Below are 24,488 nucleotides of genomic sequence, written 5' to 3' on the forward strand. Positions count from 1 at the left end.
AGGAGTGCCCTAGCCTCCCCTGTCCCACAAGCCAGAGAGTGTGGGGACACCGGGGTCCAAGCCATGAGCGCCGAGTGACTGCAGCGAAGGGAGGGGCTGGGGATCCCTCAGGGCCCTTTCCTTTATTTTACAAACTTCTTGAAATGGGTTTAGATTGCTTTTAACTTAAAAGTTTTCTTTAAAATTGTTTGCATAAATATTAGGCAATTTCTTGCCTGAAATTCCAACAGGTCAGCTCTCAGGGCTTCCCAGGAACTGTCTCCGGTTGGGGCGTGGTCCCAGCCCTCAGGGACTTCTCCACCCGAGGCCCAGTGGGAGGCAAGGGTCAAGTGGTGGGGTGGGGTTCCCGCGGCGCTGCCGACTTTTTCGCCTCGCCCCCCCCCCAGGCTGGTCCCCCGGCGAACGAGGTCTCGTGGCCGTCCCAGAGGAGGGAGCGACAATCACGCGCTGTGGCTGCGCCCGCGACTGCGGCACCAGCGAGGACCCGGTGTGCGGTTCCAATGGCATCGTCTACGCCAGCGCCTGCCGCCTGCAGGAGGCCGCTTGCCGCGAACGCGTGAAATTGGAACCCGCGCCCCCTGGCCGCTGCGCCCTTGGTGAGGACCCAACCCGTGCCTGGCCTCCGGGACCCGACCTCGCTTCGGAGTGCATCGCCCCATCTTCTCCAACACGCTGTCTCCTCTCCATCACCTCTTTGAGTCTGGGTCCTTCTGCATCTCCTCAGTCTTGTTAAATCTCTCCCCAGACCCATCCCACCCTTGTGCTTTTCTGCTTCTCCCCATCTCTGACCTCAGTGTCTGTCGCTCCGGGCTGTTGGTATTCCAGATCCTCTCCCTGCAGTGCCTTCCCTACCGACTCAGTCCTCCTTCCTTCCAGAGCAGCCGACATCGGCCTCTGCCTTGTACAACTATGACTATGACCTGGACCCCCTGGACGTGGGGCACCTGGCAGTCAGCCATGAAGCAGTGGACTTGGACGGGGAGGCAGAGGACAGGTGAGAGCTGGGCCCGCCCCCAACCTCCATCCACTGGCCCTGGAACCTGGCCAGGAGTGGGAGTGACAGAGGGGTCAGCCTGCAGGGTTTTGGGGGATGAGGTGGAAGATCCCTTCTCCCTCAACCCACCCCCCTGTTCACCCAACACACATCGAAGAGCAGCTTGTATGTGCAGGGTGAGCTGAGTGAACCCTCCCAAGGACTCGACCTCAGGACAGACTTGTCCCTGAGACTCACTGGGGCCTGCAACCCCTGATAAAGAAGAAATTATTCATGATGCAAGGAATATTTTATTCAAGGGGGGGGGTGCTATCAAGATAGAGGGAATCTTGCAGTGGGGGTAGAGGTCATACCCAACTCCTAACATAAAAAAATAAAAGTGGGAATTTATATCCAAGGAGCGGAGTGGGGGGCAGTGGTTGGAAAATTACTAAGAGGAAATGTCAGGGGTGAAGGAGGGATATTTTAGCCAAAGCGACCGAAACTGATTGTTGCTGAAGGCAGGCCAGGGTGATAAGACCACACGAGGTGGGGAGTGGTGGAGAATGAGAAACCCCATCAGATATCAAGAGTGATCAGTAAGGAGGATAGGGGATTCTGGCTAAATTGATATATTAGCAAGATTCTTGCCATAATCAGACAGTGCTGAGATGGACGTGGAAGCCTTAAACTTGAGACCAAGATGAAAAAGAGCTCAGAGGAGCTTGAGTGGTGTTTGGTCAGGGAGAGAATCTTTGTCCCCCCGAGGGAAGGATGGAGGAAATGGTCAGGGGTAAGGCTGGGAGACTTCCTGGAGGAGGCAGATCTTTCAGGCTGAGCAAACTCAACTCAAAGGCTTTTCATGACAGGTTGATCTATCAGCTAAGGTAAGTGCCAGGTTCTGGAGACTGGCTGCGATGTTAGATCTCAGAGCCCTGCCTTCCTGGGTGGTGAGGGTTTCTCTATCCCATGCAAGTGCCAAAGACTGGTTTGTATCCCCACCCAGCAAACCCAGTAGGAGAGATTTTCCACCAGCACCCACCAAAGTCCCAGAGATTTAACAGTGCGTCATCTGGCACCAGGCACGGGGTTTGGTCCACATGCATGAAATAGAATTATTGATAGATCTGGGTTCAGGGCTACTGTTGCGATTTTTTGTTTGTTTGTTTTGTCCCCCACCCCCTGGTGTTTCTCCTTCCATGCCCTCTTGACTTAATTGACTGTTCTTTAGAATTCTGTTTTGATTCAACTGTTGTCATTTTAGTATTATTTTTTTAGCAGTGGCTCTGGGGATAACATCCTTAAACTTTTCAGTCTACTTGGTGGAAATATTGTACCACTTCACCAAAACATAGCAACTTTGAAGGCATTTATGTCCATGTGCTGTCCTCTCCCACCCCTCACACTATAAATACCATGTATATAGCTTTAAACTCTCCCAAGTGTTGCCCACCCTGTCCAGTATGTGCCAGCTAAGCTGTCTCTAGTGCCTTCGGAGAGAAGTCTACTTTTGTCTTTGTTTTGGAGGGGAGGATTTTTTGAAAATCAGACTTCTAAATTTGAGATAACCATAGGTTCACATGCAATTGTGAGAAATAACAGAAAAATCTTAAGCGCCCTTCACCCGGTTCCCCCAGTAGGCACATCTCTCAGAACTCAAGGACCGTGTCACACCAGGAAATTGACATCAGCACAGCCTACCCATCTTACTATTTTGCTACTTTTACATGCACTCTTTTGCAACTGAGTCCGCAGTTTCCCCCAACGTGCAGATTTGTGTAGTCATGACCACAATCGAGACACAGAGTAGCCCAATGTCTCAAGGATCCCTTGAGCTGCTGTATTGTAGCCACACCCACCCCCCTTCCCCCACTCCCACCTCCACCCCTGCTAACCATTCATCCGTCTCCACTACTCTGCAATTTTGTCATTTCAGGGATGCCTTGTAAACAGAATTGTGGAGTCCATGCCCTTCTGAGATTGCCTTTTTTTCCTTTTTCTTTCCATTCAGCAGAGCTCGCTCGCTGTCCGTCCGTGGTGCTGTGTGTATCAGCAGTTCCTTTCTTTTTACAGCTGGCTGAGCTCCACAGATAGGGTTTTGATTTTGTTGGTGGCCCGGTGCAAGCTGCGCCCGTTCTTACCAGAACTGAAGCCCCCTCCCATCACTGTGGCCCAGCGAGGGCTGGCATAGGTCCTGAGGGGCCTGGCTGGACCATTACCCCCCACACACCCCTGCCCCCAGAGGGGTGCTCCTGCCTCAGTAGGCAGAGGCAGCCAAGCTGAGCTACTTGGAGGCAGGATCCGGGAGGGGACACAGCCCTGCCCCCAAGGCATGGCAGCCCACAGGCATTTTCCCCCTTCTCTCCCCATCAGTCAGAGTGGCTTCTCTTCCTAAAGCTCCAAGCAGGAAGACATCATCTGGCTGTGTATCCCTTTTCACCCTGCCGGAAGGGGGCCACTGACGGGAGACTTGACCGGGGGCTGGCGGACCCCACCCCAGGTGACCCCTGCTTCCAAATGCACCTGATAAATGGATCGGCAGAGACTTGTCCTAACGGATGGTGGGCTTCCTGGGGGCCCAGCCCCTGCTTCAACAGGAAGGATGGCCAGCGGGGTGGCTGGAAGCCCCCTTTCCCCCCACCTCCCTGGCTGCAACTGGAGCTCCAGGTGCCCCACCCCCCAAACCTAGGACTGGGCGACCAGAGCAGCTCCGACAGCCTGACCTTCTGCTCCCCAGAGAAGGGATGTTTCTGGGACGAACTCATGGCAAAAAGCTTGTTTCTGAGAGGATATGACTGGCCAAATCAAGGACCTAGCGTCCACCCCCTCGTCAGTGAAGCGAAATGGGCAGCCTTTCTCGAAAATGTAAAAGTCCCGGCCTCTCTTTGGGCCACCCAGGCTGCTGAGGCCCTGACCCAAACCCCCAGTTGTCCCAGAATCATCTCGCCCCAGGGTCCCTGAATGTCTGGTCTTGACAGCATCGGGCTCTGCGGGGAAAGTTCTGGGCTCCAGGCAGATGCACCTTCACCTTTCTGCTTCCGGGCCTCGCCCCCTGAACCCCTGATCTCCCAGCGCCCCACCTGGAATATTGGCCCCCTCATAGTCGCCTGGGAGGTTATCCCAGCTCTGGGCCAACCAAAGCCTGCCCCCATCTCTGGACTCTTCCAGCTGTCTCTTTCCCCTCTTGCATTCGCCTGTCTTCTCCCTCCACGGTGGTATTTATTTCAGCCAACCCTGCTCATCTCGGGACAGCACGGAGACCCTGAGGGGGTGCCCAGCCTGTGGGTCCCCGTCATGCAGCACCAGCCACTTTCTGAGCCCCTGATCCCCCCACCCTCCACCACCAGTCTATGAGGTACAGTTCCCTCGGCCAAGGCCCTGTTTCCCGCTTGTCATAGAGGCTGCTGGTGTAATAAAAGCTCATTTCTATTGAGTCACACACAGGCTTGGGCCTCCTGCGGGCAGGGGAGCCTGGGGGGCAGCTCCAAGGCCTGGAGCCCAGCTCCCATCTGGCCCTTCACCTCCATTCCTTCATCCACAGCCAGCCTTTCAGAGCAGGGTGGGGAAGAGGCTTTCGAACACCTGCACCTCAAGATAATCAGATTCCTGTGCATCTGTAAGAAATTAGACCAATACAGAGAGGTCCCAGGCACCCTTCACCCAGCTTCCCCCAGTGGTAACTCCTTGTGAAACTCTAGTGCATCCTCACACCAGGCTATTGACATGACGGCTTCGCTCACTGTTCATATGGCCCCAATTCATGTTCTTGTGTGACCTTGGACACACGGGAAGTGGCTGGGCCCAGGAACCTGCATTTAACCCCATCTTAGTTTCCTGGGGCTGCTGTAACCACGTACCACAAACTACATGACTTAAAACAACAGACATTTATTCTCTAACAGTCCTGGAGGCTGGAAGTCTGAGGTCAAGGGGTGGGTGGGGTTGGCTCCTTCTAGGGGCTGTGAAGAGAACTCTGCCCCAGGCTGCTCTCCCAGCTTCTTCTGGTGGCTGCCAGCAGCCTATGGCATCCTTTGGCTTGTGGCCGCATCACACCATCTCTGCCTCCATGGTCACATGGCCTTCTTCCCCTGTGTGTGTCTCTGTGTCCTCTTATAAGGACACTAGTCATGGGATTTAGGGCTCACCCTACTCTAATGTGACCTCATCTTACTTACACCTGCAAAGACATTATTCCCAAACAATGTTTGGAGGTTCCCGGTGGACATGAGCTGGGAGGGGACCCTATTCAACCCAGTCCAACTCCCTTCCCGTCTGCTCTGCCTGTGGAGGGACTGTCTCACACCAGCGAGGAGGACCGGGTGCCCATCCCTGGGCTGCCCCCGTCCTTGGAAGCTGTCGCATTGCCAGGCGTCCGGCAGAGCAGCCCCTCCTGCACCTTGCCCCTGAACTCAGCTGACACATAGTAATAGATGAAGGGGTCTAGGCAGCTGTTGAGGGTGCTGAGCGCCAGGCTGGGCACGTAGGCGGCGTACAGGTTCCCCCAGGCGTCTGGGCCTGGGTTTGAGTAATGCAGCAGCAGCAGCACATTGCTGGGCACGAAGAAGGCCACGGCCGAGGCCAGCACCAGGGCAGTCAGCTTCAGCGCGTGGCCGTAGCGCCGGCCACCGGCCGCCAGCGTGCACAGGGTGGCCCCGTAGCTCAGCAGCATGGCCAGCAGCGGCAGGAAGCAGCCGAGCACGGCCAGGCAGATGAAGGCCGGACGCCAGTAGGAGGTCTGGGCGCTGACGGGCAGCGCGTCATGGCAGAGCACGTGGTCTGAAAGCGCCAGTCGGAATGTCTGCGGCTGCAGCGCCAGGGGCAGCGCCAGGGTGGCCGCCACCAGCCAGGCTGCAGCACAGAGCCCGATGGCCAGGGCCTGGCCTCGCAGGGCACGGGCCTGCAGCGGGTGCACCACGGCCAGGTAGCGGTCCAGGCTGATGGCGGCCAGCAGCAGCACAGAGCCGTACATGTGGCCGTAGAGCATGGCTGTGTCCAGGCGGCAGGCAGCCTCGCCAAAGGGCCAGCGCTGGCCCCGCAGGTGGTAGGCCACGCGAGGCGGCAGAGCCAGGACCAGCAGCAGGTCAGCGGCCGCCAAGTTCATCAGCAGCACCGTGGAGGGCAGTCGTGGCACCCGAGTGGCCAGCACCCACAGTGCCAGGCCATTGGCGGGCAGCCCCACCGCCAGGGCCAGTCCGTAGAGCGCGGGCACCAGCCTCGTGGGCACCCAGCCCAGCAGCAGTGCCCGAGAGCTGACCAGGAGCTCCAGAGTGTTGCTGTCATTGGCAGAGGGCTGGCCCGGGAAGCTGCGTGGGCGGGGCCCTATGATGCCGTCTGGGGGAGAGAGACCTAGAGGGAAGGGGGCGCTGAGAGCCCAAGTGTCGATGCCGCCTCTCAGCCGTTTCCCCCTACCCCGCTGGATGGTGCTACCCCCGAGAAAGTGCAGTCTGGGCCCCAGCTCTCACAAGTTCCCAGGCTCGTGGGACAGAGCTGAACACAGACTCCATCAGTCCTGTAGACTCAGGGTAGGGGTGGAGGGTCCTCTCCAGCTCCCTGTGCCCCCATCACTGGCTCTAGGGCCCCCTAGTCCCAAGACAGGGCCCGAGTTCACTCACCATCGCCTCCTCCCATGGACTCCACCTCGTAGTAGGCAGCAGGGGTCAGAGTGACATCCTCTGGGCTGAGCCCCCGCACCAGGGGCCACAGCAGCAAGAGCACCCACATGCTGCCAGGGCTGGGGGTCAGCTGCTCTGGGCTGTGGCCGGCTGACTTCAGGCTTCCTGCCTGGCTGGACGCCCACCCCCAGCTTCCTGAGCACCGGCGGAGGATTGGACAGGACCCAGTGAGATAAACCAGCCCCTGCCCCCACTAGCCCGTGGGAGGTCCATAGCCTGGCCGATGGAGGCAGGGCAGCTGGGGTTACTCTGTTTCACAGAGGTGGCTCTCAGGCTTGAGGCGCTGGACCAGCAAGATAGGGGAGGAGGTGCCAGGCTGCAGCCCCCACTCCTGACCCCTGTCCAGCCCAGGAAGCCTCTGTGAGCCAAGTGGCTACTTCTTGCTGGCCAGTCACATCTCGGCTCCATCCTCATGACAGCCCAGCCCTCCGCACCACGCCCCCATCAGGAGCTCTTGGCTCTTCCTGAAATCTTCCCCCCTACCCCCACAGACCAGAGGAGAGTCCTGCTTCCTCAGGTCAGAGGTCAGAGGCCCTCTGTGGGGACTGCCCCACCTTATTGCGGCCTCACCCAGAGCCCTGATGCTGACCATGTGCTGTCCTGGGAGGTGCCTCTTTCTGGTTCTCAAAGCCTCTTCTGCTCTGGACCTAGCCTCACCGTCAGCCTGGGACCCCAGGTGTGACCAGGGCAAGGGACTGTCACAGCTATATCTGAGCCAGAGGGAGGCCAGGCCAGGCCAGCTCAGAGGGTTCCCTGAGCCACCTTCTTGTAGGGGGTTCCTTCCCCCTTTGACCCCTCCATGTCCCATCCAGAGGGGAGGGTCTCATCTGCACACAATGCCCCCGATACCTCTCTTCAGGGAGGCTTCACCGCCCCACCCTGGCAGGTCCCCGCACTGGGGGTTCTTGGCCTCTGTGTGGTCAGGGCTGGGCCACAGTGGGGAGGTCTGGGAGCAGAAGGACCCAGAGGGGGCAGTAGGGGGGCAGGGAAGAAGAAGTTAACTAGGGGTGGGGGAGGGGGTCAGATGCAGCTGTGTCCTAGAGTGGCAAGCCCTAATCTAGACACACACTTGGGAAATGGGGACCAGCCAGGAAGTGACAAAGCAGCCCTGGACAGAGTCAGTGCAGCTAGAGGCTGAGATGCTAAGATCCCTGCCCCCAGTCCCAGAGTTGGGGGTACTGAGGCCTGGAGAGCTCCAACTGGGGCAGGGGTCTCAGCCAGGAGCCTCTCATCCATTTCTGAGCAGTTTCCACCAGCATCAATGACAGATTCAGGCCCCTGCCTACGTGTCACAGCTCCTGTGACAGATGATGGCCTCAGTGTACAGGAAAACCGGGATGTAGACCTCCTGCCGCTCTCCAGGAGAGAGCAGGAAACCTGTGCAGGGGAAGCTGGGGCTGGCTGCTCTTTGCTTTCGGGGCAGGGAGGACTGGAGCCCAAGAAGGGTGGTTTGACTCAGAAGTTCCATGTCTAGGAATTTATGCCAGAGACCCTCGTGTAGGAAGACATCTGTACAGGGAAATTCCCACTAACAACCGCCGCCCCACCGTCCCTGCCATGGAAACAGCCCTGTGCCAGCAGGAAGGCCGCCCCCTAGACACAGCACGTGGAGGTGCAGGGCCACTGTCCCAATCTGGAGGCAAGCCATGTGGGGACACCTCCTAGGGGACACTGGGAGCAGCTGCGTTTGGAGAGAGGGACTTGGGCACCTACTTTTCTCTGTGTGCTTTTTTTGTGCTGTTGGAATTTTCTGTACCATGTGTCACTTTCCATAAAAACTCATGTTTAAAAAAAAGTATAATAATAGCTTTAAAAAGGAAGGAAATTCTGACACAGGCTACAATGTGGATGACCCTGGAGGATATCATTGTAAGTGAAACAAGCCCGTCACAAAAGGACAAACACTGCATGATGACATGATGTCCCTAGAGTGGCCAAATTCATAGTGACAGAAAGAAGTAGAAGTGTGGGTGCCAGGGGCTAGGGGACGGGGAACGGGCAACTAGTGTTTAAGGAGGACAGAGTTTCAGTTTGGGAAGATGAACAAGCCCCGGAGACGGATGCTGGGGATGGTTGTACAGTCATGTCAATGTACTTTATGTCACTGAACTAGGCACTAAAAGTATGGTCAACATGGTCAACTACGTTATGTGTATTTTACCACAAATTCAAAGAGTGGAAAAAACGGCAAACAGACCTAAGCCAGCAGCTAGTTCTCAGCTTGCTTTTTAGAACAGTCTCGTCCTCCGCCAGGACATCAGGTACAATGTGCTAGTTCTATTTTGCAAATAGCCAGCAAGACAGACACCTCGCTAGTCACAGAATGAATGTTCCACTTAACTCCCACTGCCCAGCGGGAGGCCCTCCCTCTAGTCTCTTATCCAGGAACCTCATTCCAGGCACAGGCCCCACCTGCTCAAGGGCCAGCACAGGTGTCCCCTGGGGCAGGAATCCTGGGGCCACCTTAGAGTTCTGCCCACCACAGATGTCTCCTGGGACTGGGCGCCCCTCCTGGGAGTTGCAGCCGCCACCACTTGCACTCCAGGACTCCCCGCCCAGTGCTTCCAACAGAGGAAATCCAGTCTGGGGGCACAGAGGGGGCCCTGGGCACCCCTGGACGTAAGCTTGAGGCAGGAGGAATCTGGAGTAGCACCAAGCCTCTCTGGGAGCCCTGACCCTCTGGGAAGTTGAACACTGCCAGGGGCATGTGTGGGGGTGCACATGGGTGGAGGGGGTCCCTGGGATGCACCAACAGCCCCTTGGGGAAGTCGGGGACAACTCCTGGGAGAGGACTGGCCAGGTGGCCAGGGCAGGCTAATGGGTGAGGCCTGGTGGCAGGCACTGCGTGGGGATGAGGAGAGGGGCCAGCCTGTTGTGCTGTGGGAGCCTCAGGGGGTAAAAGCTAAGAGAACCCTAAGCAGAGCTGAGGGCTCCCACTGACCTGGAAGCAGGTGCAGGGCTGGAAGGAGGGGGTCCTGGAGGTGTTCAGGGGACACAGGTGAGAGGAAGGGTGGCAGCAGGGGGCAGCTGGGAGGGGGGACCAGCGAGCCTGGAGGATGGTTTTGTGGGACTGAGGAGGGAGAGATGCCACGTCCCGCGGCATCTGCAGGCTTTTGGACCTAGTGTCAGAAGCAGGTGGGCAGGTGCATAAAGCTCACAGAAAACACCACAGTCTTCAAATTAGGTTTTGCACGTGCAGCACTCCAAGGAATACTTCTCATTTCTACCGAATATAAAAACTCAGTTGGTAATGAACATAGAAAACACTCTGGGGGCGGGGCCACACCCTAGAGGAAACAGGACCCCGCTACCCTGCTGCGCAGGCCCAGGGAAGTCATAGTAGGAGTGGTTACCCACGTGGGGCTTGAGAACTTCCAGGTGCACACACGTAGACACTCCCTTCGGGCACCAAGTTGCCCGGCAGCAAGAGGTCACCTCCGGATGGCTCGCAAGAAATGACTGACTGAACCTCACAGCTCTAAGTCAATATTTAATTTTTAACTTTAATGTGCAAATAAATAGAAAAGGAAAACTACATTCAAAACAGCTGCAAAGGAAGTACAAGCCCCAGAACAGAAATTCTTCAAAAACAGAAGAGATGCTCCCTAGAAGCATGCAGGGTGGGGGCTTGGTGGGGTCTGGCCCGCAGCCCAGGCCCAGTGGAGGCACATAAGGGGCTGCGGGCTCCCAAGGACGGCTGCCGGGAGGGTCTGGTTTAGGAACTCTGGTAAGTTTCCTTCTTATAAAACAAGGATGCGTACAAAGTGCATGGATTACACTTGAGAAAACATGGGCCAGGAGACACCCGGGCGGACACACTGGCCTTGGAATCACCCAGGCCTGGAGTCAAAGGCTTTGCAAACCTCGAGTTCCACAGGTAACTTCTAGAAACATGTTTCCATTTCCCAGAACCTTGGGTTTGGCACAGCTCAGCTGCGGGAGGGTGAGGGCTGCGGCTGGGCGGAGGCAAAGGGATTCTGCCAGGTCCACCTATCGGTTGAGCCCACTCTCAGTCTGATGGCGCGAGGGGCCTGGCCAGAGCTTCTCATGGGGCAGGAAGTTTAAAGAGCTGGTCCCCAGCCCAAATAGCCTGGCATTCTTGGCACAGAAAGCCTTTGCCCCTCACACCCAGCCCCGCCCCGGGTGGTGGCTACAGAAATGGAGGCGTCAGGGCAGGTGTGTGGAATTCCGTGAAGAGGGCTCTTAGCCCCAGAGAAGCCGTGGGACTTGGCCGTTGTGGAAGTCACAACCACTAAGAGAGCATAAAGGAATAAATATGTGTGCATATACATACTTCTAGAATGTCCATCTTAGGTACACAACTGCACCCCAGGGCCCTCCCAGGGTGGGGTCCCTCGAGCTCCGTGGGTGCGGCAGGCCGGGCCCCCTCCCCTCACAGGCCTAGAGTCCAGCTGCTGGATCAACATGGGGTTTGGCATCTCTTTTTCCAGAACAGGGTCTCCCCGGCAGTTCCGGTACCGCCCGCCCACCCCGTGTCTGGATGTCAAAGCGTTTGGGTGACAGGGCGCTTCTCACTTTCAAAGTGACCAAGGAGCCCGGGCACCGGCTGGGTCAAGCTGATGCCGAACCGTCAGATGTAGGTGTCACCCAGCTTGGGAAGTGTTTCCAGAAGCTCTCAGAACTGCCTGGAAAGGACGTGCTTTTCAAGCAGGTCCACCCGGGCCCAACTCCTTTGATGTCAGGGTCTCCCAAACGCTGACCACCCTCCCGAAAGTGAGCCCTCGGGCAGCTCTTCAGGACCAGCGGTGCCCCTGCCTGGGGGTTTGGCACGCGTGACGGGAGTGGCCCAGCAGGCGTGTGAATACAATCACCTGTGCCCTGGCTGGTGTGCTGGCCCCTCCCTCTAGTGGGGACTAAGCCCCCAGAGTTCAAGTGCAGTGGGGTTCAGGTTTGGCACAGGATGGGCCCAAAGGAAGCGGGGAAGCCGAGAGGGACGGCAGCATCGGGCTGCAAGCCAACACAACCTGCCTTTCCCCGGAGCTCACAGCCCGTAGCAGCAAGGCTGGGGGACGCTCTGCTCCCCTCACGTTCATGAAAACGCCCAATGGACACAAAGGCCAAGGAAGCGACCGCGCCAAGCTGTGTGTGGTGGTGCCTGTGCAGGCACGTCAGGGCGAGGCCGGGCGGCGGCTGTACTGCACTCGGTAGCGGGTCACTGGCAGGCCGTGCACGTGCACTGTCTCGCAGAGTGTCTTGCAGGGCACCATGTCCTCGTCCTCCTCGCCCATCAGCCAGTCCTGCACCAGGCCAGCTGCCTCCACTGTCACATTGTCCTCCAGCCAGCGGCTGTGCCACTCCTCAAAGTGCTGGTGGTGGCGCAGCAGGACCAGGGGCTGCACCTGCAGGGGGGAGTAGGGAGGGGAGTCAGGGTGGCCCAGTCCCCCCAGGTGGCCATGGCTGGCTCTCAGGGCCCCAAGCACCCCAAATGGCTGTGGGCCGGAGCCCAGGTTCCCAGGTTGCGGGCAGGGAGGGGCACCTGCTTGGCCCGGCAGAGGGTCCCGCGGCGGTACATGTAGTCCTCAGAGTTGACGATGAACATCATCTTGTGGCTGCTGAGCTTGAAGCGGCAGTCCACGTTGCAGGCACTCTCCACCCCGACCAGCCGCTTCCAGGAGCTCTTGGCCTCACCGCGCAGGGCGCGCACCTGCTCGCACTGCCACCTGCGGAACTTCTTGAGGTTCCTGGGGGTGAGAGGAGGATTTGCAGACTAAGGAGTCCTCATGGCCCAGAAACACTGGGAAGATGGCTGACTTCCCAGGGTCAGAGAAATGCAAATTGAAGCAATGGAAACCACCACCCAACCCCTTCAACCCAGGGAGAACTAAAACCCAGTCATGCTGGGTGCTGGCAACAGTGGGGGAGACCTCCCTGGGCCCACAGGAAGGAACTGCGCTGTGGGTCCTCTCACCTCTGCAGGAACACAGGCTTCAGGAGGAAGCCCTCAGTGGGCGAGCTGGACGCGCCCTCGGTCCCCACGTACTGCTCCACGTATCGAGCCAGGTGCTGGAGAGACAGGGAGACATGGCCCATGTCATCAAGGGTTCCTGTGGACTTGGTCCCCACTCCTCCCCAAGTGTTAGGAGGACGGCAGCTACTGCGGACCCAGATGCATGATGGAAACCAGCAGACTGCAGCTTCCTATGAAGGGCCCAGCCAGAGCAGGACATGAACATCCAGACCACGATTTCAACTATCTATGCCAGTTTGTGCTTGGGTGGACAAATCCCTGCTATGTGACAATTCTGCTGTATCCATCGCGTTGTAAGTTCACACTGGGAATGGGAGGCTTCTGACAGGGAGGGGAGTGGGGTCCAGGGCATGAACAGACAGGAATGGACATCAGGACATGAACAGCGGGTAGGAAGAGAGAAAGCCAGGTAGGGGTTGGGGGTGAGTAAAAGGTGGGGCTCCAAGGGGCCACCCAGGGGCATAGCTTATACCATCCAAGCAACCCTTCATCCACTTACTGTCCTGTTTGAGCAGGAGGCTCCTCCAGACTCAAGCTTAACAAAACCACATTTGCTGGAAACTTCTGCAAAGGACAGAGTGTGCAGGCCTCCACCCTCGTTTGTCTTAGAAATCACTTCCAGTGAAGTGGGCAGGGGAGAACACTGCGAGGGGAGCCCCCGTGGCTGTGGTGGGTGGTGCCCCTCACTCTGTGAAGGTGGCTTGGGACTTACGGGCCCTGCTCCCAGTGGCTTGTGGGCACCAAATGGAATGTGCACCTCAGAGTTTGGGCCAGGGAGGTTTTCTCCTGGTACCTGGGGCATCCAGAGCTCTGAGCTTCTGAATCTGAGTGATTGGGCTGGTCATGGGCACCATGAGGATGGCAGCAGGTGGCAGGGCCAGGGTTTGTGGGGAAAGCTGGCCTGGCTTCCACAGGGCCCTCCTGCCCTAGGACACACACTGGCTCCTGAAAGATCACCTATAATTCTCACCTCCTTCTGGGGTTCCAAGGAGGGCATTCAGCCTACACAGAGGCTTCTCTGGTGGACATTCTGTGGCCTGTGCTTGGCCAGCGTGTGCACGGGCTCCCGGGATGGGAGCCTCACGATGCTGCCCGCGATGGTGCCCTTAAGGCGCACACACAGGGCTGCGGTCCTCACCTGGACCTCCACAGGGTCCTCCGTCTGTGCCTCCTCGGTGTCCAGGAGCTCTATAGTCATGATCACCTGCCCTTTGCGCTGGAGGAACATCACCTGGGGAAGGAGGCGGATGGATAGGTTGAAGCCAGGTTGAAGCCCCAGGAGAAGCCCAGGTTGACAGAGGACGAGGTCTAAAGGTCATCAACGACCCCCTTCCACCAGCCTCCAAGCCCCATCTTTCCTCCAGGGACCACAGGTGGGGCGCCTGCTGGGGCCGGGGCCAGCATCCAGAGGCCCAGTGGAAGGAGCACACACAACTGGCCAGCCCTCCCCTGCCGTGGGCAAGCCCCTGTGCACCCCAGCCTTGTGTGGGGCTGCGCAGGCCTGGCCTCACCTTGAAGCAGTTCTCATCAGCCATGCACCGCTCGGCTTTCCACTGGTAGCTGGTCTCCCTGGCGGCACGGACACAGCGGGAGGACAGGTTCCCGCCGGCGGCACCCCGCTTCTTCTCATTCAGGTAGAGCTCCACCACCTTCAGACAGACGTCGTCGCTCACGAGGTGGTGCAGCTGCCGGGGAGGGTGAGCCAGTGGGTGCCTGGTGTGTGTGCCCCCAGCAGGGGTGAGACATGCCCCAGCCCCACACAGTGGGGGTGGAGGCCAGGATCCAACCTCCATGCTGGGTGTGGGCCAGGCCAGACCAGACCAAAGGAGACCAGATTATGGCAAACCAGAGCAAATTGTATCAGACCACAGCAGACCAGACCAGACCAGAGCAGACCAAACCAGACCAGATGAGAGCAGAGCAGAGCAGCAACCTTGCCTGGGTGAGAAACACCCAAAAAAAATACACAAGAAAATGTACCAAAATGGGGGTGGTAATAACCTAAAAACAGTGCCATGGCAGATGGTTATTTCCTCCTAAATGTTCAGCTATAAACACAATTAATTTCTTTAATTTTTAAAAATACATTTAAAACCTTTAGGTTTGGGAAGAGACAGGTATTGGAAACAGCCGAGGCTGCAGGGTTAGACTGAGCTGGTGGGAGTCGGCCCCTCCGTGCACAAGCCGTGGCCCCGACAGGCTGCAACAGACTCAGGGCCTCGGGCTTTTCTCTGTGGGTCTCTTTGCTGAGTGAACGCCGTGACGTGGACACACGTGGGCCTCATACGGTGCCTGGCACACAGCATGTTTCCAGTCAACACTAGCTGCTGTTACTGAAAATGAGAAACGCTGATTAAAAAAATACACAAAAAGGCATAAGGAGTGTGGACACGACCCTGCAGGTGAGAGCCGTCACGTGGAGGGGCCCTGGGAGCCCTCACTGTGGCTCCAGCTACACAAACCCACTTCCATCGCTGTCTCTTTTTAACAGGTTTGTATTTACAAGAGACATTAGTGAAGATAGGCAGCTTTTCTTTAAAAAAAAATTGCATGAATCAAAGTATCTGGTCCAACCCCTCTGGTGCTACAGATGGAGCCTCTGTCCTGGGTGGTGGCCTGCTGAGGGGCTGACTCCCTCAGCCCAGGAGACAGATGAGAGAGATCACCTACTGGGCAAGAAGGGCAAGATGCAGAACGCGCGAAGAACCTGGAAACTGCCCCCAAAGCTGGCTGTGCCAGCCTGAGTACCCCTCCAACCTGGGGGAGAGGAGGAAATGCACACAGGTGGCCCACGGTGGATGCACAGCACTGCTCCAAGGGCCCAAACGGGAGCTCGTCCCTGGACTCCCAGGCAGATGATGAAGGAGCCACGGGCATCACAACAGAGAGGAATCTCACAGAATCACGCTGCCTGGATGCAGCCAGATGCTGCCTTTACACACAGCTTCAAAACCACGACTCTTTTCTCAGCGTCAGAAATTGGCCGTGGGTGTCCATGAGTGGGAGTGGCTGGGAGGGGGCACGGGTGGGACATCTGTGACGACCCACCGAGCTGCATGCTCACCATTCAGCACGCTTCTGTATGTGTTTTATTGACATCAATAAGAAATCTTTAAAACCTGGACGGAAATGCCACTTTTAGAATGTTTCCAGTGACCGTATCTGGCTGGGAGAGTAATGACGTTATTCTTTCCTTGGCGTCTTTTCCAGTTTACAGTGAGCAGCCTTACTTGATAATCAAGAAATGAAACTCACACTGAACAACAATTCCAGTGGTCACCAAGCGGGACCCATGTCCCGGAACCACCTCTGACTTATCTGGGCTCTGCTGTTTATGTTTATACGACCAACTTCCTCTTGCTGACCTTCAGCTGTAGGCGATGCTGAGGAACGTCACCAATACTCCCCCTCCAGAAGTGGGCTGAGGCTCTTCACATGTTGCCCAATCACCCTCACGGAAGGTTTGTCAACAGGAGCTCAAACACGCACATCCACACGCACATCCCTGCACACGAACATCCACAGCAGCACTAGCCATCGCCAAAAGATGGAAGCAACCCAAGTGTCCATCAGCGGATGCGTGGAATAACAAAGTGCGGTCTATCCACACAGTGGAATATTATTTAGCCGAAAAAAGGAATGACGTACTGACATGTGCTACAATGTGGAGGAATCCTGAAAACATGATGCTGAGCGAGAGAAACCACCGAAGTCCATGTGTTGTATGATTCCACCTACGTGAAATGTCCAGAACAGGTAAGTCCACAGAGGCAGAAAAGGGCTAGGGGAGAAGTGACTGCTAATGGGGATGGGGTTTCTTCTTGGGATGATGGAAATGTTCTAGAACTAGACAGAGATGATGGTTGCACAACACTGTAAATGTACTAAATTCCACTGAATTGTTCACTTTAAAGTGGTGAATTTCACACTACATGAACTTTACCTTAATTGAAAAAAAAAAAGGAAAGGTGCCAACCATGGGGCCAACCACAGGCATAGGAGCGAAGGAAAGGCTGGTTTACAACCCAGGGACTGGCAGGGACTTGCAGGGAGGTCCCGCCCAGCCCATAGTTCCAGCCTCCTGCCACCTGCTCGCTCACCCCTTGCCCACTCACCTGCCGGGCAATGCTCTGCACCAGCTTGTCCATGGTGAAGCCCACGTAGGCGTGGATGGTGAACATCTCTCGGAGGGTGTCCTCGTACTGTGTGGGGTCGATGCTGCCCTCCAGGAGGCTCCGCACCATGTCCAGGAAGGCCGGGTAGTACTCCTCCAGCTCCACCTCACCTGGAGGGGTGGGGACCGCGGTTGCCGAGGGCCCAGCACGCACAAGCCCACACCCAGAAGGACCTGGAGTCTTCACTGAACACGTCCACATCTCCCGCCACAGGCTTCCTAACGGCTCACCTGGCCCATCTCCCCTCCCGGCTCCCAGAGGCGAGCCTGGTGGTGGCACCCTGGGGCCCAGGGCTTACTCGGCTGCTTCAGCCGCAGCTCCATGGCGGGGTCATTGCCCTTCTCCCGGCGGCCTTCACAGAGCAGCTTCTCCCTCTCCTTCTCTGTCCGATACTCCAGGAGCTGCTTCTGCGCCTGGCGGTAGATCTTCAGGAGCCTGGAGCACAGGGTCTGATGGAGGCGCAGGAAGAAGTACCAGTTGTTGTTGGCGAAGAAGAGGCTGTAGACATCGTCCAGGGGCTTGTGCTGTGGCGGTGGCTGCTCGGTAGCCGGCGCTTCGCCCGCAGCCCCCTTCTCCTCTGGGGGGCTGCTCTGCGGCCCCGGAACTGGCTTCTTCCGGTCGCCGGGGTCTGTGCTCTGCCCCTGGGGGCTCCCCCGGCCCTCGTCGGCGGAGTCCTCGGATGCCCCCAGGTCCAGCTGCTGGGAGAAGAAGAGGCTGGGCACGAACTGGTGCACCAGCTGGTGGATAGTGCCCTGGTCCTCCTTCTGGATGGCCGGCTGCCGCTTCACATAGTAGCTGATGAGGGCGGCCGCATCCTCCAGGATCTGCCTGTCCTCGTACACGAAGATGAGGTGCGGCTCGCTGGAGGGGGCGCTGCGGCCCTCCGAGTGCTGCTCCTGGTGCTGGGGAGACGGGTGGCTGTTAGGCGGGAAGCGACCTGCTGGGAGAACTCCAAGTCGGGGGCCCAGGGCTATGGGACTCTAAGGGCATCATACCCTGGTCTGGGGCCCACCCCAGCTCTGGGACCAGAATGGCGCCAATCTCACTACCAAGGCCTGCAGCAGTGCCTCGAGGCTGGGGAAAACAAAGGGAGCAGCACCCCGATTACCGATTCCAGCTGACCCAGGCTGCCCAGTCCAAGCTCTCCCTGAGGATGAGGAAGACTTAGGGAGGACCACAGGCCCCTCTGCCCACCATCATTCACTTACAGACACTCAGCCAGACCCCAGAAGACCTGTGACTGCTCACACTTAGCCCCTCCCTGCCAGATCTGCACACCTGACACATCACCACCCACTAGTGTCCCCTGCCTCTGTCCTATCCCCACCTGCCTCCAGCCCCTCCATGGTCCTACTGCCACTTGGGCCAGCACAAGTCTCCCACCTGCCAGCTCTTGTTCTCCAGCCCATTCCAACCACTCTACTCCCTGAGCCCAGAGCCATTTGGCCCACAGGAGCACGGTCAGCCCCAGTCACCCCTCCAGGCCTGCCCAGGCTGCGCGGGAGAAGGACCTCGACCCTGGCACACAACCCTACTCTCCTCTGATGCCGTGGGGGTGCTGAGCTTGTCCTGCTGTGCACAGGACCCTTGCGTGCGCCCATCTGCTTTTCCTCCCTGGAAAACCGCATCCTTGGACTCACCCCTCCCCTCCATCTTTATCCAATGACTCTTCTTCCTGCAAACCTGAAGATAAATACTACTTCCTCCAGACTGCCTTGAGCCGCCTGCCGATGTCAGCCCCACACAGCGCTCTCTCCTGGTCTCCCGGCACCAGGCACAGAGGCAGACGCACCCAGGTCCTGGGGAGAAGTGTGTGGTCACCGTCCCTATAGGCAGGGAGCTCCCGAGGGCAGGACCAGGTCTCCCTGTTGCTCTCAATGACCAGCCCAGGGTGCAACACCGAGGGGCCTCAGATACCCACAGAATGAGTGACCAGCGGGAAATGGCCAGGGCCTCCCAGGCTGTCTGCCTGGCCAGGGCCTCGGCTTCCCGGGGTCAGTAACTCATGTTTCCTTCCATCAGAGGTCACGCTCCTTTATTAACTGTGGAATCTGCAGCAGCCAGAGATCTGTCCTTCTCACTGGCGGGGAAGGGCAGAGTCTGGGGGGTCCGGGCGGGGAGAGGTGGGGCATGGACGCTGCAGCTCAGCCCTGCTCCTGGTTCTTCAGTGTGATCTTAGTCCTACTGCTTCCTGAGTCCCCTTCTCATTCACACCCTTCAAAAACTCCTTTTTTGGAGCAAGTTCTGGTGCACATAACACAGACTGTCCTCTGCTAACCACACGACAGTGAGGGTCTCACTTCCCAGAGCATAAAGGACCATGCAGGCAGAGCTCACTAGGCCACCAGGCCACTCTACTGTCCCCTTTTCCTCAGACCCCAGGGAAGGACCTGCGGGACTCAGTGGTGGCAGTGGCGGGTTGATGCTGACCACAGATTCCGTGGGGGTCTTAGGCCTCGAGGACCCACTGGAGGACTAGAGCAAGGAGGCCAGACCATGGAGTGGAGCTTGGGGCTGAGAGGTGGGCACTGCCTGGGGGAGGGAGGCAGGAGGGAAGGGGGTCTTGAGGCTGCCGCCTTAGGTGGTCTCCACAGCCATGTGGAGGAACACGAGCTCTGGGCAGGACGGGCCCTCGGCTGTGTCGCCCCAGAGCCCGGAGGCCTTGGCCAGCGGCCTGGCTCCTCTTCCTCCAATTTCCTCAATGTAAGAGGAGGCACGACTGCTGACTGTGCAGGGCTCTGGGAGGAAGTGGGGGTAGTGAGTGACCCTACCAGGTGGGCACGTGGTCAGTGATGCTGTCCCATCTGTGACCTGGGCTCTGCCCAGGAAGTAGTGACCCCTCCTTCCCTGACAGCCACATCCAGCAGCCACTGCCTCCCTGCCAGGCTTCCCACCTTGGTCTCCCACAACCCTGCATGTATTTTTTAAAGCCCAAATCCTCAAGCCCGAGAGCCTGGCCAGCCTCAGTTCAGGCCATGAGCCAGATCACGCCGAAGCTGGGAAGAAGGCAGTGTGGCAGCTGGAGGCAGCGCCCCAGGGGTTGGAGTGGCCACGTTTTGTGCCACAGTCCCCGCATTGCCACAGAAGCAGCCATCCTCACCCGCACGCAGCCCTGCGAGGACAACAGACACAGAGGGCTGGCCGTCTGCCCGAGGCGGGGAGCCTCACCTCGTCGTACACGCTCTCTATCTCGTTGAGTAAGCTCTTGGAGCGAAGGGCCTTGGTGTCGTTCTGCTTGAAGTTCACGGCCTGGTGGTCCAGGGACTTGAGGTATGCCTTCTCATACTGCTCCCGCCAGATCTTGTTGAAGCCCTGCTGGGCCTCCCGCCACTCCTCCTCTTTGGCCTTGAGCCTGCAGGGTCAGAGGGGCTCAGCACAGGGACAGCCCGGGCGCCCACCCGACTCATCCCTGCCCACACCAGCCTGTCTTTCACCCACAGACCCGCCGAAAGCGTTCTAAACTCGGGCCTGCCAGCTCCTGGCCTATGCAGAGGGTTCTGTGCTGGCTGGAGGGAGGGGAGCAAGGGCCCTTAGAACCCACACAGACAGTTTAAGAGCTTCTCAAATAGCGCTGTCCTGGGACCTCCTCCCTGTCCTGGCCCACAACACAGACTGCACTCCGTGCAGCTGTTGGCTAGACCGCTGGGCTCCCTGCTCGACTTTTGAACCCCATGAGGAAAGGGACTACATTGGGCTTGTTCAGCTCTGCAGCCCCAGGGCTGGGCACAGCCCCTGGCCGAGGGCAGACACTTAGTATCTGTTAACCAGCACAGTAAGGTTCCCAAAATGTATGATTAGATAAAACCATGATATAGAACGGTCCCATTTGTGCCTTAAAATGGTTACTTTTCACGTTTAGATATGGTTATGTGCATGGCAGAAAGTTCTAGAAGGACACGAACAATCGTAACAGTTGTGCTTTCCTCTCGGGAAAGGAACAGGGAGGTGAAGGAAGACTAGAATACACAGCAAAGCAGGCTGAGACCCCCGGGACCCCCTCACATTACACCTGTGACAAACAGCACCAAGGAGCTCCTGGGGAGCTCCCTGTGGTGGGCAGGGTGGTCAGAAGCGTGAGGACACCTTTTTAGGACAACAGGGACAGCGGTGACAGGGTTCTTCTTAAGGCTCTCGATGATCTCTGGAGCCTTGTCGCCATAAATGCGGTGGATGGCGCGGCGTTGGATCACCTCCGATGTGCCCCCCAGACAGTCGTCCAGCCGGAACTTCTCCTGGTCTTCCGGCGCCATCCGGGACAGCTTCTTCTGCACGCTTTCCAGCACTCGGATAGTGGCCAGGTTGGTCTCCAGGACAACGTCTAACTATGGAAAAGAAGGCAGAAAGGGGTCAGCTGTCAGGGGGTCAGTGTGGCCCTGGGGACAGGCCTGGGCCGGCAGAAGGCATGGGCAGACAGAGCTGAGGAGAGGATGATGGACATCAGGATGTGGTGGCCCTGACGCGGGTCCGGGGATCCAGAGCGAGCACAGCTGGTTCCAGGGGTGTGGTCCGGACCTGGGCAATGGCACAGCCAGTAGAGGTGACGCAGGACTCGGCACCCACAGACTTGAGACCCATGGGCCGCTCGTCACTAGTGGACCCATCTGAGGGGTACACTTCCTGGGCTGACACTCTTCACAGGCTTCAAAAGCACGTTACACTCAGCAATAAAGAAGGGACGCATGGTACACACAGCCCCTGGGGTGACTCTCCAGAATACGTGCTGAGGGGAGCCAATCCCCCAGTTACATCCCACATGACTGATTCCATTTAGGACAAAGTGAATGAGGTGGAGGACAGGTCAGTGGTTCCTGGGAACTGGGGAGGCAGGAGAGTAGGGCTGTAAAGGGACAGCACAAGGGATCCTAGCCGTGGGGAAACTATTCACTCAGTGTCTTGCCTGTGGTGCTGGATACACAAAGGATACGCGTGCACACACTTATGCACAATACTCCCACCTCCACCAGGAGTACAAGTCCAACTGGGGAGATGTGAATATTACAGGCTGGGTCAATGTCAACCTCCTGGCTGTGACACCGGGCCAGAGATCCACAAGCTGTTACCACTGGGGAAGGGATACTGGGATCGCTGTTATTCTTCACGCTGCATGTGAATCTACAATGACCTTAGTACAAGTTTTTATTAAAAAATTAACTTAAGCGAACCTAATTTTAATGAACGAAACAGACACACACACTCACACATACTGAACAAGCAGAAAGAGAAAGCAGCGTGACCTAGAAAGCCCGGCGGCCGGTGAGGTGGGAAAGGGCCGCTCTCAGGAGCTGCCCCTGCTGGAGAGCACTGGGATCCCCGATACTCTGAAGGGGGCTAGAGGGGTGAAGGACCGTCAGGATACGTCCCCGGGTGCAGAAGTGGGGCCGGCTGGGAGGGCCCCGCAGCACCCACACACGCACCTCGAAACGCTCGTCCTCACAGCGGTGCAGCTGCTCCTCGTAGGGCGTCTTCTTGGAGCTGACAAAGGTGGAGTCCTCTGACCAGGAGGGGAAGGACACCCAGGTGTCGTTCAGCACCTGCGCCAAGAGGAAACGCCATCACCGGCGTGCCAGGGCCCTGCAGCCACGATGGTTTACAGGGTGGTCCCGTGTAGAAGATATAAGGATAAGTAACAACCCCTAATTTTACAGGAAGTTACCTTATCATACAAATAAAATTAAGTTTAAAGTGGTTTTAAGAGAAAACACGACTTTGGTCAAATGAACAGATCATACTATTTCAGAGTCGGCAAACTTTCTTTGTAAAGGGCCAGGTAATAAATCTTTTAGGCTTTGCAGGTCATCTGGTCTGTCAGGTCTACAGGGATGCCTCATTTTATTCAGCTTCACAGATTCGGCTTTTTAAAAAATAACATGGAGGTCTGTGGCAACTCTCATGGAGTAAGACTATAGGTGCCATTTTTCCAAAAGCATTTGCTCACTTTGTCTCTGTGGCACATTTTGGTAATTCTCACAATATTTCAGACTCTTTCATTATTTTTGTTAGTTATAGGGATCTGTGATCAGTGACTTGCTGAAGGCTCAGATTATGGTCAGCATATCTCAGCAATAAAGTATTTAAAATTTTTTTGTGGGGGGGGTAATTAAGTTTTTTCTCTCTTTCTTTTTTAGTCTTTAATAGAGGTACTGGGGATTGAATCCAGGACCGTGTTTATGCTAGGCATGTGCTCTACCTCTGAGCACCCTCCCCCAGCACTACAGTATTTTAAATTCAGGTAGGTATATAAGGTGTTTTTAGACATAATGCTATCGCACACTTAATAGACTACAGTATAGTGTAAATGTAACTTTTACATGCACTGGGAAACCAAAATATGTGTGGCTGGCTTTACTGTAATATCTGCTTTTTTGCAGTGGTTTGGAACTGAAGCCACGATATCTCCAAAGTACGCCTGTACTCAACTCTGCTTTTGTCCTGGTAGAGCAGCCACAGGCGGTGTGTAAATGAATGGGCATGTCTGTGTGCCAATAAAACTTTATTTACAAACACAGGCAGTGCGCCGGATTGGCTCATAGGCCATAGTCTTCTGACTCCTAGATGACATATCCTAGAATCCAGCAGGCACTCTTGAATTCTGGCAATGCAGTAACAGCCTATCTACTAACTTTGAAAAAGGGTTCACTGGTCAAGCTTAACAGAAACTGCTGAGGGCAGCGAGCCACGGCAGAAATAACTCTAAGTCTACACGATGGAGGAATGAGCCAACTCCTACGCTGGCGCCGTGTGCTCTGGGGCTGGCAGGAACCACCAGGAGAGTAAGAAACCACCACCTCTGGTCAGGCATTTTGTTTCGCCACATCCCCACACTATCCATTATTCAATGTCTGGGGGATCAACATTCAGTCTTCCATCCAGAACACTGGGTGCGGGAGGCGTGGGGTGAGGCACACGCACCACATAAGCTGACATGAGCCCCTGGGGAGTGCTACCTCCTTGCAGATGGCTGTCCTCCCGCTGCACTTGGGCTGCTGGTAGGTTTTGGGGAGTGCCCGGTAGCTGGATCCGATGCGCTTGCACGAAGCGTAGTCGATTTCCCGGCTTATTCCGTCCCCGGATCTGTCACTCATGGGGGGCGCGAAGGACAGCTCTTTCACCCCCAGGAAGGACTTGAACTGTGCAAAGAGTTCTGGAAATTTCCTTTGGAAATAAAAACAAATGGTTAAGTCGGCATCTAGAGATTTCAGAATGGCTTCATGTAGCCGGTTAAAGGTGGTCAGAATTCAACATCGGGGAGGAGGAGGGAGAGGCAGAACGAACATCAGATGTGTGTAAAGCCACTATGTGTGTGAACCTGCCCTGACCCCGTTGTCAATGACCAGGCCCCACCACTTGCAGAAGGTCCTTGAAACACGCCAGAGAAGATGACCAAGACTGGCAGAAGCTGGGGTAGTGATGTTCCTTGACTGAAAGAGGCTGGACATTAGGCCAGGGGTCAGTAAGCTATGGTCAACACACACACATCTGTCTGCAAATGAAGTTTTATTGATGCACAGTCACGCCCATACACTTGGTACTGCCTGTGGCTACCTGTGCACAACACCAGGAGCTGGGTAGCAGTGACCCTTGGCCATGACAGATAAAGTCTGCCATCCCTGCTCCAGAGCCCTCCTCTCTCGTGAGGGAGACTCCTCCCCAGAAAATCCTCCGTGGACAAATTCTCAGGA

The 24,488-nt window shown here is 56.8% G+C and overlaps 3 protein-coding genes across 7 annotated transcripts in view; 1 reads left to right on the top strand and 2 right to left on the bottom strand.

The window, feature by feature from the left end:
* The window catches only part of CPAMD8 (C3 and PZP like alpha-2-macroglobulin domain containing 8), a 76,114-nt gene extending 71,702 nt beyond the window's left edge, over positions 1 to 4,412 (top strand). For 3 of the 5 annotated variants that reach the window (XM_074350499.1, XM_010972108.3, XM_074350501.1), the window contains 3 exons: positions 387 to 596; positions 877 to 994; positions 3,347 to 4,412. In XM_074350499.1, the coding sequence (XP_074206600.1) occupies positions 387 to 596; positions 877 to 994; positions 3,347 to 3,368 (350 nt within the window). In that variant the 3' untranslated portion in view covers positions 3,369 to 4,412. The other 2 variants (XR_012501623.1, XM_074350500.1) reach the window with 2 other exon arrangements.
* Positions 4,413 to 4,841: 429 nt separating this feature from the next.
* F2RL3 (F2R like thrombin or trypsin receptor 3) lies at positions 4,842 to 6,715 on the bottom strand. The gene is made up of 2 exons (XM_074350502.1): positions 6,586 to 6,715; positions 4,842 to 6,319 (listed from the first exon to the last, which is right to left on the bottom strand). The coding sequence occupies exons 1-2, from the start codon at positions 6,692 to 6,694 to the stop codon at positions 5,271 to 5,273; spliced, it is 1,158 nt and encodes a 385-aa protein (XP_074206603.1). The 5' UTR covers positions 6,695 to 6,715; the 3' UTR covers positions 4,842 to 5,270.
* A 3,407-nt stretch (positions 6,716 to 10,122) lies between these two features.
* Positions 10,123 to 24,488, bottom strand: part of SIN3B (SIN3 transcription regulator family member B) — a 35,817-nt gene continuing 21,451 nt past the window's right edge. Inside the window, exons 9-19 of the mRNA XM_074350503.1 lie at positions 23,754 to 23,961; positions 22,224 to 22,340; positions 20,893 to 21,131; positions 19,978 to 20,161; positions 17,108 to 17,711; positions 16,750 to 16,919; positions 14,146 to 14,319; positions 13,773 to 13,865; positions 12,575 to 12,669; positions 12,143 to 12,347; positions 10,123 to 12,005 (exon numbers count right to left, since the gene is read on the bottom strand). Of these exons, the coding sequence (XP_074206604.1) occupies positions 11,775 to 12,005; positions 12,143 to 12,347; positions 12,575 to 12,669; positions 13,773 to 13,865; positions 14,146 to 14,319; positions 16,750 to 16,919; positions 17,108 to 17,711; positions 19,978 to 20,161; positions 20,893 to 21,131; positions 22,224 to 22,340; positions 23,754 to 23,961 (2,320 nt within the window). The 3' untranslated portion in view covers positions 10,123 to 11,774. The remainder of the gene's footprint in view (positions 12,006 to 12,142; positions 12,348 to 12,574; positions 12,670 to 13,772; positions 13,866 to 14,145; positions 14,320 to 16,749; positions 16,920 to 17,107; positions 17,712 to 19,977; positions 20,162 to 20,892; positions 21,132 to 22,223; positions 22,341 to 23,753; positions 23,962 to 24,488) is intronic.

This window comes from Camelus bactrianus, chromosome 22, assembly GCF_048773025.1.
Source record: "Camelus bactrianus isolate YW-2024 breed Bactrian camel chromosome 22, ASM4877302v1, whole genome shotgun sequence".
Taxonomy (NCBI): Eukaryota; Metazoa; Chordata; class Mammalia; order Artiodactyla; family Camelidae; genus Camelus; species Camelus bactrianus.